This window comes from Diceros bicornis, chromosome 1 (genome assembly GCF_020826845.1).
Source record: "Diceros bicornis minor isolate mBicDic1 chromosome 1, mDicBic1.mat.cur, whole genome shotgun sequence".
NCBI classification, from domain to species: Eukaryota; Metazoa; Chordata; class Mammalia; order Perissodactyla; family Rhinocerotidae; genus Diceros; species Diceros bicornis.
The window spans coordinates 58,630,040-58,645,857 of NC_080740.1; the positions used below are offsets into that span (position 1 = coordinate 58,630,040).

Genomic DNA, 15,818 nt, shown 5'->3' on the forward strand with positions numbered 1-15,818 from the left:
TGAATCTGACCATTTCTCACCACCTCCTCTGCTACCATAATCCTGGCCACCATTATATCTTGTGTAGATGACTGCAAAGGTCTCCTAGTTGGTCTTGCTTCTTCCACTTTTGCCCCCTAGAATCCCTTCTCTGCATAGCAGTGTCATATTTTTAAAACATAAATCAAACCATATCCCTCCCCTGCTCAAAACACGCCATTGGCTTCCAAATTGTTCACCATGGCCTACAAGGTCCCATGGGATCTGGTGCTTGCCTCCCTCTTCAATCTCCAATGACTATGCTGTGGCTCAGGGGTCCCTTTCTGTCCTTTATACATACTAAGCTTATTTTTGTCTGATTCCGTCTTGTCCCAGTTCGGATGTTACCTCCTAAGAGCAACCTTCTTCGAGCTGCCTATATAAATTAATTCTGTCCCCACTGACTCTTTAGCACATCACTCTTTTGTGTGTGTGTTACTTATTTCTGAAATTATCCTATTTCTTTATTTACACATGTATTGTTGGTCCATGTCAGTCTTGTCCACTGTTCTCCAGCGACAAGAATAGTACTTGGCACATTATAAGTGCCCAGTCAATTTTTTTGAATGAATAAATGAATGCCCTTGCTCCAAAATTACTTTTCCTTTTTTCTTTCCTCCACCCTCAGTCCATCAAAATGCCCTCTCCTTCAGCCATGGATCTCATTTGGAAGGTGATAGGGAGGGCTCCACAAATATTTGCTAAATGAATGAAGCTAAAATGAATTACACCAACAAAGAATGCCAGTCTCTTAACGCATAGCTATTCCCAGGAGTATTAGCATTCTCAAACAGGAAGCTTGAATTTCAGGCATTGTTGACAGAGGGAAGAATTTCAGGCCAGCCAAGTTGAAATGATATATTTGGACAGAGTTGCTGTTCCATGGCTTCTTAAATCCACAGATATTTATTCAGACCCTTTAGGGCTCCTTTGAAACCAAAATTGACATTAAAATGAAAAACAGTGATTGAAAAAAGTTGTTTGTTTCTAAGCAAAAAATTGTGGACTGAGAATCAGAGACCTAGATTTCAATCCTGGATGTGCCACTAATTGGGTCCTTGGACAGACTGCTAAAGATAATTAACATTTACGGAGCATCTAGCATGTGCCTGGCCCAGAGCTAGGCACTTTACTCACACGTCATTTTTGTAACTCTTCCAAGTGGATGTTTTCAGTATCTCTATTTTATAGATAGGGAGACATGTTCAGAGAGTTAAGGTATCATGCTTGAGTGCACTTTCTAACAAACAGCGGAGCCTGGGCTCAGACCCAAGTTTATGTCAACCTGAGCTCCTCTTCCCTCTCCTGCCCCCTGATAAAGCACCGCGGGCCTCCTTCAGTGAATCTGTAAACTAGGGGCAGGAGAAGAAACTCTTGGGCTCTAAGGAGTTGCTCTCTAAAATCCCTTTCATATGATTTCTTCACTGTATTATTTCTGGATATGGGAAGAGGAGAAAACAAGTCTGGCACTGAGAACTCATTTGGGAATGCAGCTTAATGGTTCAGGTGAAGGCTTAAGTGTTAGGCTTCCTGAGTTCACACCCCGCATTTACCGCTTACCTTAGACGTCTACAACCCTGGTCTGATAAGAGCGTCTACCTCCTAGACTGCGGGGAGACGTAACTGAGATGATACCTGTAAAGTGTGTGGCCCAGTGGGTTGTGTTCAGTGAGCACTCCGTGAATATTAAATATTTATTAACCTAGTCATGGTTATTACGAACATTATAAAAGAAAATATCTCAGAGGCAATTGAAAAGGAAGCCCACAGACAAGAGGCAAATGCTTCTCAGTGCTCAGGAGGGACAGATTTCTTTTGCTGGCCAGTCTTGAGAAGTGGCTGTAGGTTCAGAGACTCCCAGGACCACTGTATCAGCCCAGGAGAAGTCCAGGGGAGCTCAGGGACGTGGAGAACTCCCATAAGCAGCAGGGGCAGGAGGAGAGAGTAGCTGAAAGGCAGGAAGCCCAGAGCAGGCAGGAAACATTAGCTGGAGAAACAAAGTGTGCTGGGAAGAGCCCAACCCCGAATGAGACTGGAGACTTGAAGCTTGGAAGCAGGAAAGGGAGCCCCATGAAGAATTCAAAGTAACTCACTGCTCCACAGTTATTTCTGACATCTGTGCTATTTTTGATTTCCGATTACCAAAGTAATACAGTGGTACTTTACAGAGCTTTATATAGTGCAAATAGCACAAGAGACTCCTATCCAAGTCTTTAAAAATCTTCTTACTGAGGTTTAATACATATAGAAAAATGCACAAGTCATACTCAATGAATTTTCTCAAAGTGAATACAGCTGGGTAGCCAGCACCCGGATGGTGGAACATAATATTATCAGAATACCAGAAGTCCCCCTATCTGTCCCCAATCCCAATAGGAATCCCTTTCCTGATTTCTTTCCCCATAGATTAATTTGGTATGTTTTAAAATTTTAAGTAAATGGAATCACACATAATGTGCCCTTTTGTGTCTGGCTCCTTCCACTCAGTATTATGTTGTGAGATTCATTCATATTGTTATTATTTAATTTTATAGATAAACCACAATTTATTCATTTCTTCATCAAATACTGAGGAGTATTTGGGTAGCTCCCAGGTTTTAGTTATTGGAAATAATGCTAAGATCACTCTTGCACATATCTTTTGGTGAACATACCTACTCATTTCTCTTGTGTTTATCCCTACGAGTGGAATTGCTGGCTTATAGGGTGCACATATGTTTAGGTTTGGTAGTTACTGCTGCCCAAAGTATTAAAAGGATATTCAAAGTATATACAAGATCTCTGTGTGGGCTCTCAGAGAAACTTCAGGGTGTCACAGCTCTCTAAGAGAGGAGGATGAGGAGGGGGCAGTCCAGTAGCACTTGTCTAACGGCCCTCACAATGGATCTCTCTGCTTCCAATCCACCCAGGACACCCTGGGCACATGACCATCCCCAAATTCCACTTTCATCCTGTCATCCCCATTCACCCTCCCCAACAGAGGCCCTTCTTTAAAGCCAACCACACTTCCAGGGCAGCACTGGATCACATGTCTGTCCATTTGCTGGCCTTAGACTGGACTTTAGTAATTTCTTACATTCATCCATCCATGTAACAAATATTGAGTGCCTACAATTCAATTGCATTGTTTTAGAATCTGGAATTGGAGCAATGTATACATCCCTACTCTCCTGGAGTTAGCATTCTAGTAGGAAGAGACAGAAAATAAACAAGTAAGAATATGTTAATGGTGATAAGGGCTACAGAGAAAAATAAGAAGAATAAGTAAGAAGAATAAGAAGAGTGGGGTGGGGGATGAATATGCTATTGCATAACAGGGTGGTCAGGGAAGCCTCACAAAGCAGACAAGATCTGGATTATTTTTCAAATGGTTTCAAACTCGGGCTATTATGTTGGAAATGGGTTACATGGGAGCAAGTGGAAGAAAGGAGATCACAAGAGTCTGGGCAAGAAATGATTGTGAATTGGACTGGGGTGATGGTAGTGGCAGTGATGAGAAGCGGCTGTATTCAGCACATATTCTAAAGGTAGGGCTGTCAAGATTTGCTGGTGCACTGGCTGTGGAGCACAAGAGGGGAGTCAAAGGTACCTTGTTTCCACCAGGAGCAATGCCTGTTGCAAATACAGCACAGGATCAGGGCCTGAGTCCAGGGTCTGTTGAGTGAATGGGTGAATGTCTTTCCTGGTTGCAGCCAGCCAAACTTCTATGTGAAAGATCTATTCTCTTGTCCCAGAGGTAGTATAAGTATTAAGACAAATAATTGGAGTCAGACTACAAGCCCCAGCTCTGTCACTTACCAACTGTGTGTCCTCAGGCAAGTTACACAATCTCTCCGAGCCTCAGTTTCCTCTTTTGGAAAAATGGGACAACAATAGTACTTTCATCACAGGGTTGTTGGGGATACTGAGATAGTGTACATAAATAGGCCTGGCATAGAGCCTAATACCGAGTCAGGGCTTAAAAAATACTGATGTTAAACCAGTTCCCAGTTAAAACAAGCAGAGAGAAGGTTATGGAGTAAGGGTTATCTTTATTTGAATTGCAAAGTATAAATATGAACCAGGTTCAGAAAAACAGGTTGTAACAGTTCAGAAATGGCACCAGAAACTTCCAGAAGGGACCATGACAGCATACCTTTGTAGTTTTGGTGAGGTAGGTGGGTTTACACAAAAGCCCTCCTCACCTCCAACATTCCCTGTAGCAATTGGTAAGTTATCAATTACCAAGAACAGTCAGCTCCAATGTTTCCTGTTCCTCCACAGCCTTTTTCTTTGCTAACACCTTTTCTAGATTATCTTCTGCTGCACTGACCCCTGCATGGAGTAGCACCAGAAGGATGGCAGGAGTAAGAGAAATGTCTTGACATAAGGGAGAGTGAGTTCCCACTCTGTGGGCCTGGGGCCATGGAGGGTGAGGAGCCAGGACAGCTGCAGGCATGGAAGCCCAACCTCTTCTGAGATTTGGCAGGGAGAGGACACTGGGAAACACTAATATCTCTTACACTTGGATATCAGCACCTTGGGCTTTCAAAACACAAACAGTAGACAAAATCGCCTAGGCAAGACCACAGTCCAACTCATAGAGTGGATCTGACAAAGTTAACTCCTACATCCTGACCGCAAAGACCTCCCCCTGTGGCGCTCTGATCATGGAAGATCTTTGGAAATGTGGACAGACAATAGATTACTACAGATGGGTCACAGAGCCATCTCAGATTTGCGGCAGAGGAGCGTGATGCTGAGCCAGATGGTGGGGGATGTGGGGTGGAGGGCCAGGAAATTGCCAAAGTAACAGTCTAGGCACTTGAAATATTATTGTTAGATTGTTAAAAACTAAATAAATTAACATACATAGAATAAAATAAATATATAATTTAAGAGGCATTTTACAAACAAACAACAAAAAAAAATAGTTGTTATTCTTCCATCTGGGTAGAAGTCCCAAAATTCAGAGTTCTCAGGCTTGTGGTATTTCACAGTTAGCTCATCAAATCCAGCGCTGGAGGGTCCAAATGGCAGATCCCTTGGTGGCTACTTGAGTACATGGCTTCTCAATCTTTGTTACATTCTTCCAGTCCACAAATCTTTCCTTCTTCCTCTCCTTCTTTTTTTTTTTTCTGTCAAAGATCCTGGAGCATATGGAATTTAACTGGCATCTTAATCCAGAAGATACATGTTTAAACAAACTTACAGGGGTTAGTGGGGTTTGGTGGAAGAGAATCAGAAGGGCATGAATGTCCCTCACTTTTGCTTTCTTCTGACCCAGATCCCATTGAACATATTCTGTTTGGCACTTGAAGGCTCTGGTATTTTGGCAAAGCAATTATAGGATGCCCGATCTAGACGGCAACTGGGGATGAAGGAGTCTTTGTGGCTAGTTGTGAAGTCCTTCCCCTCTGCAAAGTCTGCAGTCAGCTTGTGTCTTCTCAGAGGTAGCAGTCCCCAGCTGATTCCTAAAGCACAATAAGAGGGCATTTAAGCTGAATACAGTCTTAAGAAGTGGAAAGATTATCTGGGAAGGGGTGGAAGGAGAGGGAATGAAAACGAGAGAAGCTGTCCTCTCAGACATCTCTCTTGGGTATCCCTCTAACAACTTTCACCCTAAGTGGAAATGAAGCACCGACAGCCTTTTTGAAAACAATTCTGCCATGGGGCCCTGACTCTACAGTAGCCTACCCCCCAATCCCTAGGTTAAGAGAAGGATTTAGCATGTCTTGAAACAGATCCAGGAAAGGTGGTGATGGTGCCTTGGGGCAAAGGATGGACCATTACCTTTAGCACAAGTCTCTCTCAGTGGGAAGTAGTCATGCCCAACTTCACTTTCTCTTCATTTTCCACATCATAACCTCCTCTCCTATGGTACCTAAGGAAGATAAGTTTTGTGAGCAAGCTCTGCCTGCTATGACAGGGTGCAGGTCCCAGAGCAAGTCCTTCCAAAGGACTCTGCCATGCTGATTCCTTCCACTACTTGGAAAAGCATAGAGAGCATGGTGGCCCAACAGACCTCTGGGTCAAAGGCCCAACTTCCCTGAGGGATGCCTGTGTGTAACAGCAGGCTACCATTTGCTAAGAACTTTCACCTCGTTTATATAACCCTCACAACATCTTTATGAGGTAGGTGAACAGAGATTACAATCACTAAAAGAATATAACTCTCAGAAAGACAGGTAACTTGGTCCAGGCCTCACAACAGATGAGTTGAAAATGGGCATAGAGTGACTCCCAGTCTAGAACATAACCTGGATTGGAAGCATGGCCTGAGGTCCAGATGCCTCAGAATTGGAAGGATATACCAATAGCACCACCCATGCCTTGACTACCAAACCACACATTAATGCCATCAAAGAATGGAACCAAGAGACAGAACTGTGTAAAGAGGTGGCTCCAAGGGTGGGTTACTGGGCCTGCTGTGAGAAGCAAGACCTGCTATGGCCTGGCAAATTTTGCCCGGGGCTCTAAACAGTGGACTCGTGTCACACCAGAGAAGCCAGTTTCTTGGAGAACCTGTACTCAGGAACGTCGGTCAGACTCCTAGCCCAGGATTCGTGTGCGTCGGAGGACTCATGTGATCACCAAGCAGAAGACCCAGGAGGAGGAATGAAAGTGATTTGCAGAGATAGCCTGTAGGGACCCCCAACACTCACCTAAACATGAGAAGCCCCACGATGACGAGCAGACAAACAGATGACAGCACCACGGCCACCACAGCCAGGATGGTTGTGTGGTCATAAGTATACAAGCGATTTTCCACTGGCAGGGTCAGCCCATGGCACCTCTCTCCATGGTAACCTTGGTGGCAGCTGGTCCAAGACAGAACAAAGCAGAAATCAGGTTGGTGGTTTGGCCTCTCTCTCCGGGCAATACCTACGTAAGCCAAACCCCACTCCTCACGCCCTCCACCTATCAGTCCTGAAAGTGATCCTTGCCTTCCTCTATCCTTCTCTAGTAGGAGACTTTTAAAAGCCCCTCTGAGGGCTCTGTGGCCTTCCTCCCTCACTCCACGCCCCACCTTCCCGACTCCCTCTGGTCCTATGGCCTGTGATTCCTGCTCCAGGCAGGGAAAAAGCCAAGGAGGACTTTAAGGTCTTGGCTAGATATGTTCCACGTGTGGATGATGTATTACATGTGTGTTAGGACGTTCTGTTTAAGCCAGTCAAGAGGACTTAGGCACAAGAGCTGGTGGGTTGAGCTGAGGGGATTCAGTATCACTCCCTTCAGTGAGGCCCCTCAACACTCGGACCCAGAAATAAACCCAGCCTTCTCCACCAATGCTTCCAGCATCCAGTCCCTCTCTGACACTGCCCAGCCTATTAATAGGTCCTGTGCCTTTGCCAGGAGTCATTTTTCTCAAGTTCCCTTCATTTAACTCCCAGCTCCCTCTGGATGCAGGACCCAACTTGAGATCTTAACTTCAGCGTTTGGCCTCTGAATGCTGGGCTATCAGGCCTCCTTCATCACAGCACAAAACAAACCAACCAAGATAACATCTTGCCCAGCCGTCCTGCCAGAGCACAGAAGAATGTCAGAAGCAACCCTTTGGCTCTTCTCACTCAAGAAACAAATCAGATGGCAACTGCCTCTTCTAACACAAAGCATTTCCTGGAAGCTCTTAGGAAGACTCGGAAACGCCTGCAGTTGAAACAAGTACATTCACATCCCTTCCTTTATCTGAGCACCCCAGAGATCTTTTGATGTAGATAGGAGCCCCACGTTACAGAAAGGCAGAGCTGCTTTCCCCACAGTCACATAGCAGGGCAGAGATGTGGACGTGGATTATCCGACTCTGAGCTCAGTGTGCTACTGGCTCACACCCAAGAACACCCATACCCCAGCTAGGGGTTCAGCGGCACTGCCTGCCTGGGGACTTGAGGCCACTAGCTGCTGAAGGAAACATTTAGAACCTGGTGGCCCTCTATTTCGACCTGTGCCTCCTCTGGGAAGGAGGTTGTACACCTGGTGCCTCAGAGCAAGGAATCCCTTCTTCCTGCCGAGTGGCATCAGGGAAATGAACCTGTTTAGACCCAGCAGCTGATGGGCCAGGCTGGAGGTGCTGGATCCCTGCCCCTGCCTTCCTGCCCAGCACCTCTCCCTGCCCCAGCTCCTCCTGGGTGCCTGGGGGAACCACCTCACTGCAGGATAAATGTAGGTCAGGCCGGCCCACTACACACACGGCAGAGCACACAGTTCCTTGCCCAGCCTCTCCACACACCTGTCCCATTAGCCCAGGTGGGCAAAACACTGACCCCCACCCTGCCAGGATGTGGAGGAAGCTCTCAGGAGCACCCCTGGAAAATCACTTGTGCACAGCAGTTTACAGTTTACAAGACACTCCTTATCTACTAGCTTAACTGAGCCTCATAACACCCTGATAGATAGGTAGAGCCCCACTTTACAGACTGAAAGACTAAGATGAAGGGTCAGAGACATTAAGTGATTTGCCCAAAGTTTCACAACTAGGATGCATCAGGGCCAAGACTAAAAACCAGTCTTGGCAGATTCCAAGTTCATGATTCTTTCCACTCTGAACAGTGCAGGTTACCTGAAGGAAACACATATCTGATGGGTTGATGGGTTCCTGGGGCTGTCCGACCTGCTCTCTGACTATATTATTATTATTATTATTTATTTATTGTGAATAATAAATAATAATAAATAGCAAACATTAAAAGCTTACTATGAGCCAAGCACTCTGTGCTAACTGCTTTACAAGGATCATTTCATTTAATCTTAAAATGACTTCAGAGACTATGCTTTCTTGGGGGGAGGGACGCTGAAGCTCAGTCTGTTTTTCACTTCCAGCCCATCATTCAAACCCCACAGGTAGTTACTCAGATGATAGAAATAAAGCTTGGCCTCAGAGTCCTGCAATTCAGTTACATAATCCCTCCACCCCCACCCTGAGTCAAAAGGGTAATAATGTAAACATCCTAATATTACCCACTTCCCCCTCCCTTTGCAGACGACTCCTGGCTTCCCCAGGGAAAGAGGGGGAACAAGTACATTCCAAGCATCTCTGGGTGGGGGCAAGATCGTGTGTCTTGCCCAGAGCCAGCGACCCATCAAAATGGGACATGTCTGTGAATCATTTCAGAACTTGTATTACAACAGAAGCAAGAACCCTCTAGGGTCCAGAGACATCTTCCAAACTGAGTTTCTCTTCCCCTACCCCAGGAGGTGGAGGGGGAACCATCCGGTGGAGGGGACTCAGACGACATGAGTTCCAGACTGGTTCTGCTGCTATTTCTAGCCAGGTGATCTTGAGCAAGTTATTTTACCTTCCAGGCTCTGGTTTTCTCATGTAAAATACAGGAATGATAAATGCCTACCTCACTAGAGTATTGTGAAATGAGATAATATAGATGAAAGCACTTAATAAAAGGCCGAGTTTCACATATGTGTGAGTTATTATATAATCAGACTCCAGAGGGTACTGCCCATATCCTGAGGAATGAATGGGGCACCAAAGTCAGATGGAGCCGAAGAGAAGGGGGCTCGCTACTCCTTCTCATCCTCTGGGTAGGGAGGCCAAGTGGAGCCCCCAGGCCTGTCTCTCTTCTAGCTCTGAGTCCTCCTCGGCCCAACTGCCCCAGGTTTCCTCCAGCCACAGGAAACTTTGCAGCCAATTTCTGGGTCAGCAGCCAGTCAGGAGCCCCAGGAAGCTGCTCTTTGAGGGCAACTTTTGGCTGGTGACACAAAAGGGTTTTCCTGTGGATAGTGGCTGCAGAGGGCTGGCTTAGGAAGCCAGCTGGCCTCAAGCTCACCATGGCAGCCTGGACACACCCTGGCTGGCGGTTTCTGGGTCTGGAGGCAAGGAGGAGCCACAAAGGGCTCTGGATGTTGGTGCCCAGATGTCACATTCCCCCACACCAGGAGCTCTGTGTCTTCTTGCTGCCTTCTGCTCTGAGTACAAAGGGCTGGAGGCAGGAGGCAGCCAAATTAGACACAGAATCCAGCCCCTTGAAAATCCATCTAGGAAGAAGACACAAAGTCTTCAAATCAGATTGCCATGCTCTTAGGCTAGTAAAAGCCTTAAGAGACCTCTAGGATAACAGCTGCCCTCTATAAAATCCTGCTCAAACTCGGTAAGGACAGACAGGGAAGAAGGACGCAAGCCAACACCCAGTGCAGCCTGGGGGCATGAAAAGCATGTTGGACTGGAAGTCAGGCACTTGAGTCCCTGTCCTGTTTCCATCCACTTATTTAGCTGTTGATCTCAGGCAAATCACTTCCTACTTCCTGGCTCCAGTTTCCTCATCTTTCAAGCAGAGATAGCAAGCCCTGCCTATCCAGCAGAAGGCTTTTGAGAATCCCAGGGCAGGACTATATCTCCCCATCCACTAGAAGAGCTAGCACCAAGTAGGTGCTCAACACATACCTGTTGGGCCCAATTTATATTAAATGTAAACTGTGAAGCTCCAGGGCAAAGGAGAGAAAGCATCATCATAGTTATCATCACCATCCCTAGGGCCACTTTGGCCCTGGGCACCCTTATCTAGGTTCTCTGGGCTTAGGTGGGTAGAGCCTTACAAGGGATCTCAGCAGGGAAGTCTATCCACCAACGCCCTGGACCAGTTTGGCCCAGATAGATTCCTGGCCTCAAGCCATCTTGACTACCCTCAGAGTCACTGCCTCCACCCTGTGCTAATGATGCCATTTTACAAATTTAAGACAAACATTTCCTGCCTTGTCTCAAGACCCTGGGAAGGATAATATGGGGAGAGGGCACACAAGTGACTGTGGACATGGTGGGAAGTGATGGGTCTGTCTGCTAATTGCCAAATACAGGACAGCTCTGCCATGTGAGATCAGATGGGACAAGGAAGCTTTAAAAAGCCAAGGGATCTGTTCCAATCACAGTAGAAGAGATGCCAGGCAGCCAGCCTTCTTGACAAGTTGGGAGACTGTGTGCACCCAACAGTCTCCTGGCCCTGTCCAGAGTCTCCTAGGTCACAAAGCCTGCCTCCCCAATAGGGACCTTGTGCCCAGCGGAAGACAGTGGATGTTTGCGGCCTGATGTGGGTGTTGGCCTCAGGCACAGTGGCGACATTATGTCTTCCAGAGAGCATGGCAGTGCCGTCATCCCTGAGGGGTTGCCAAGGCAGCCGTTTGCTGGGCTTGGCCTAACAGAGTGGTTGGGGGAACCCACAGTCTCTCCACCCCTACCCCTGCCCAGGGAAGGGGTGGTACTGCCTGACTGGAGGCTGATGCTGCTGGGTCTGGTTCCATTTCTCATTAATCTTGAACAAAGGAAGTGTTCTGCCACCCCTACAGCCAAAGGCCAATGCCCACCATGTCCTCCACCTCCTGGCTTTTGCTGGGGTGAGGAAGAAGGAAGGAGAGGCTTCTCCCTGCTCCTATGATGATCACTTTGTGTACAGTCCTGCCATGCCTTAGAATCAACCCACATTTGCTCACTCATGTGCACATATGTCTGAGTACACACACACCTGCACAGCATGTGTCCAAATGCACCTCATACCTGCCTGTGGGGCTTGGGAAAGGAGGCCACAGTAGCTCCACTCTGCCCAGGAAGCCCACTCTGCCATGTTTCCTACTGCCTTCTCCTATGTGGAGTAGGGCGTGAGGTAGGAATGAAGGCTCTGCATTCAGGTGTCAATTTTCCTAGCCACACGCTCATTTCTGAGCAAGCAGGAAATGTCCCCAAGGATGAAAGAACGTCACAAACCCACGCCACAGGAAATTGCATCCCATGCAGGGGGAGGCCCTTCCGCTGACTAAAAATATTTTCCCTCCTCCCAACTTCCGCCCAGAGGTTGAGAAGAAACTTGGTGGAATTATGAATTCAAGGAACAATGACAACGAGGAACAGCCACGTGGCTGACAAAGAGTGTGCTGATGAGAGTCAGTCCTGGGGCAGGGACACTTACATGCAGGACGGAGCCCGGAGTTCCTTCACATATTTGCAGTCTCCGTGGATGCAGAAGTCTTTGTATTTCCGAAGACATGGGTCTCTCTTCTTCCCTAACCCCTTGCCTTTCTTCTTTCTTTTCCCACGTTCCTCCTTGCTTGGTGTGACCAGAGCTTGTGGCTTGGAGGGGAAAGCAGCTGCAGGAGAGAAGCATTCTGTTAAGTCTTTGACTCTCCCAGGGGGAAAGAATCAGAACAGTGTCTGGAAGGAGTATGTACTCTTTGATCTCACCTAAAGTCAGAGACCTTGGGAAGGCCCCTTGGATCAGTGCCTCCCAAGGGCTGAAGGAAGACTGGACAGAACTGCCAGAAAGCGGTAGAGGAAGCAGAGGCGAGGGGGGGTCCCAAAGAAGGCATTTCATAAACTCAGTTTAAGAACCTCATTCCAAGAATGCTAGGTTCTGTTGAGTAACTGCAGCTGATTGGGCAATTCTACCAGCTTCACCCCCATCCCACTGTCCATCACCATCTCCTACTCCTCCACGCCCACTTGGTTCTATTTTGGCCTTAAATCAGCCTCATTTCCTGATGCTGCACTCAGTGACCCACTTGCAGGAAGACAGTGTCAGAGATAAAAATTGCTTCTGGAGAAGGTTCTTGGAGGGTTTTTTGGGGGGAGGAGGATCCTAAATAGGAACAGTGCCCATGTCCAGGTGGCCCCCTCCGGGGTACCCATTAGCACCAGGGTACTGTGACCCCAGGGGAGAGCCAGGCCTGGGGACAGCAAGCAGGCCAGCCCTGTTCATGGCCTTGCTTTTTCGACGTTAAGCAAAATATTTACCCTGCTCAGTGCCTTTTGCAGCTCACCACTTCTCTCAAAGGTCCATTTACATTTATCCCCAAAAGTCCTGTTTATAGCCCTCTAGGATGGGGAATACAGTGTATACAAGGGGTAGAAAGATGGAAAATAAGGAACTATCCCGAAGGAACCGGAACAATGACTCCCCCTATTCTTTCCACACTTCAAAAGGGGAAAAACAACCTCACACAGACATCCAGCTGGGACTGAGCGTAAGGCTACGCCTATTAGCCCAGGGGTCTGATGCCTGTCCCCCTCTCCCCTGCCCCCAGCAGAAAAAAAGGTGCCTGCTGCCCACGGTTGTAGCCACATGTCTGGTAGGAGGGTGAGCATCATACATTAGACTGGAGACCTAGGATCATCCAGCTGGAAGTGACTTCAAAGAATATCATGGCTTTCCATTTTCAGACGAAAAACTTCCCCAAGGTCATGCAAGGCTGGGATCAGAAATGTGGTCTCTGAACTCCACATGCAGTGCTCTTTCCCAATACGTCAAGCTGTCTCACACCCCCGTCCTCTCCCCCAGACAAGTCTAGAGCACCTGGGATGTTGAGCCAGGAATGACACAATGAACGGGCTCTGATTTCAGCCATGTGATCCTGGGCAAGTCGCTTAATGTCTCTGAACCTTGGGGTTCTCAGTAAAAAGTGGATAGCAGGACTTCCTATCTCAGAGGGTTGCTACAAGTATTAATTAACCCACAATAACATGTTGATGGCCTAGAACAGAGTAGGCACTTAATAAATGGTAACATTTATTTTAGGTGATAGGATCCCCAGGCCTGAAAAACAGTCTTCGCCCAGAAAAGCCAAGAGAAGGGAAGAGAGGCAGATGCCAGTCGTCCCACAGTCCCTTGTTTCCTCTGGTGCAGACTCAGGCCCCTTCAGAGCTCAGAAGGTGAGGCAGATGTTCAGGGGAACCCAGTGACCAGAGCCGTGGTGAAATTGAGACAGGAGGGCCAAGCCAATCAGAAAAGGGAGGGAGAGAGTGAAAGGGTGACAGTCAGGCTCCTGCCAGGGAGAGGGAGCAGTGAGTCAGGTCTGCAGAGGTATGAGGAGCAGCCGTGTGGGTGGAGGGTGAGTCACAGCCCAGCTCTGACCAGCCTAGGAGGAGAGGTCCAGGAGAATCCAGGTTGTTCAGGCCAGGGGCGACCCCAAAGGGCCCCTGTGAAAGGATGAAGGATGGGAGCCCAGGCTTTGCTTGGGAGCAGACCTGTGATTTACACAAAGCAGAGAGCACCTAAGGGTAACTCTGGGTAAGGAGGGAGAATGGTGGCTGAGGAGCAGGCGGGGCTAGAACAGGTGGGTATCTTTCCAACCAAATATAGTCATTCCGGGGCTCCAGGGATCAGTCGCTGCTCCACCCTCAAGAATTGCTGCAGGTGGCTGGGGGCAGGGAAGCAGGCAATGCTGGAGGCTCTGGACTCTGCCCTGTGCCTGTACTCAGCCACAGCCACATCTGCTGGCTGGACGATCCCACCAGGCCCTTCCCCCCTTGGAGTCTCTCGGGGACTCAAGGTGGTCAGGAAGTCTCCAGGCTTTGGGTAGGATTGGTAGACACCCAGCATTTTGATACCGCTCCCTAGGGACCCAGTGCTCACCATTCATGCTGGGCTCACCTGGGAAGACCAAGAATTCCTCATTTCCCTCTGTTTCCCCAACCTGGAGTCAGGTGGACAGAGGAGACTAACACTGCACACCTACCATATGCCTAGCATCTCCACATCTGTTACCTTATTTTAGACATAACAGTCATCTGATGTGAAAATTAGGACTTGCTCCATCCTTACATTTTACGTAGAACTCTGAGGAAGCTTGTTCCTATCACCCAGCTTACCTCAGAGGAATGCACCGACTCCAGACACCTTGCCTGTCTCAGTGTGCCCCAAAGTACCCAGAACGGCAGCAACTCAGCATGAGACCCAAGGACAAGAAAGACAACAGGACCCGTATTCCAGGATCCCCCAGAACGCTTGTCAGGCAGAGGAGCTTTTGTTGAAATCCTTCACGAATACCCCCAACCCACAGGTGTGCCCAAACGGCATCAATCCGGGATCCGCTTATTCTGCAACTGCCCACCAGGGTCCGAGGATGGACAGCCCCCACACCCACCTCTGAAAAGGTCCAGGTCTGCTCCTTCCAAGTCCAGGACTTCCCCGCCCCGGCCGCCTCCCGGGGGCAGCAGCTGGTCCGTAGATTCAGTGGGAGAGTCCAGGTTGCTGGTTCCAGCCGCCAGCCCTCTCCGAAGCCGCTCCAGGCTCTCTCCGGTCACCAACGCTGAGAGCGCTGTGGGTGAGGGGCGAGGCTGCATCAGACCCCCCTCCTAGACCTCCCGTCGCCACGCACCGAAGCCGGAGCCCGCCTGCCAGAGAGCACGGGCCCCACCAAGTGGCCCGCGCCAGGGGCGCTGCAGCGACCTTCCCCCGTGCCCCCAGCAGAGCGTCCCCAACCCCCCGACCTCCGGGGGCGTCTGCAGCTCTCTTACCTGCAGCCAGAAGGAGCTTCAGTACCACCGACGGCAGCAGCGTCATGGTCCCGGACCCGGCGTAGGCGGCAAGGCAGCAATCACTTTGGAGGCGGCGGCCACTGGGCGCTGGCACGGGAGCTGGGGCGGGCGGAGCGCAGGAGATTCCGCTGTGCACGATCTGATGCCGGCCTCTGGGTGCAAGCCTGGCTGGGACCTGTGCCGAGCTCTCGGCCGCTGGGCGTCTGTCTGTTCACTCCGTCCGTCCGTCTGTCCGCCCGCCTGAGCCCCGGCGCCTGTGTCAGGCAGACCAGCCGCGTGCCGCGCGCAGCTCCCTCAGTCGACTGAGCGCTCCCCCGCGCGCGGCCGGGAATAAGGCTCCCGGAGGCGCCCAAGCTCCGCCCCGTCCCGCGCCGCGCCCCCCCCCTCCCGCGCTGGGAAGCTCGCCCGGCTCCCGGCGCCGGCCGCGCAGCCCCCAACCCCGCGGGCGCGGCGAGGGGAAGGGGGCGGGAGGAGGGGGTGGCGCTCACATATTTTGGGACCAGGCCAGCGCAGCACTGGGCTGACTGTGGGTAGAGCTGCTGAGCGGCAGGTGGCGGGGACCAGTTCC

General features: G+C 49.5%; 1 protein-coding gene across 1 annotated transcript; it reads right to left on the minus strand.

The window, feature by feature from the left end:
* Window positions 1-4,870: 4,870 nt before the first annotated feature.
* Window positions 4,871-15,547, minus strand: HBEGF (heparin binding EGF like growth factor). Its single transcript, XM_058541875.1, has 6 exons — window positions 15,230-15,547; window positions 14,857-15,030; window positions 11,907-12,084; window positions 6,663-6,818; window positions 5,791-5,881; window positions 4,871-5,471 (listed from the first exon to the last, which is right to left on the minus strand). Exons 1-5 carry the CDS (start codon window positions 15,273-15,275, stop codon window positions 5,809-5,811), a joined length of 627 nt encoding a protein of 208 aa, XP_058397858.1. The 5' UTR covers window positions 15,276-15,547; the 3' UTR covers window positions 4,871-5,471; window positions 5,791-5,808.
* Between the last annotated feature and the right edge of the window lie 271 nt (window positions 15,548-15,818).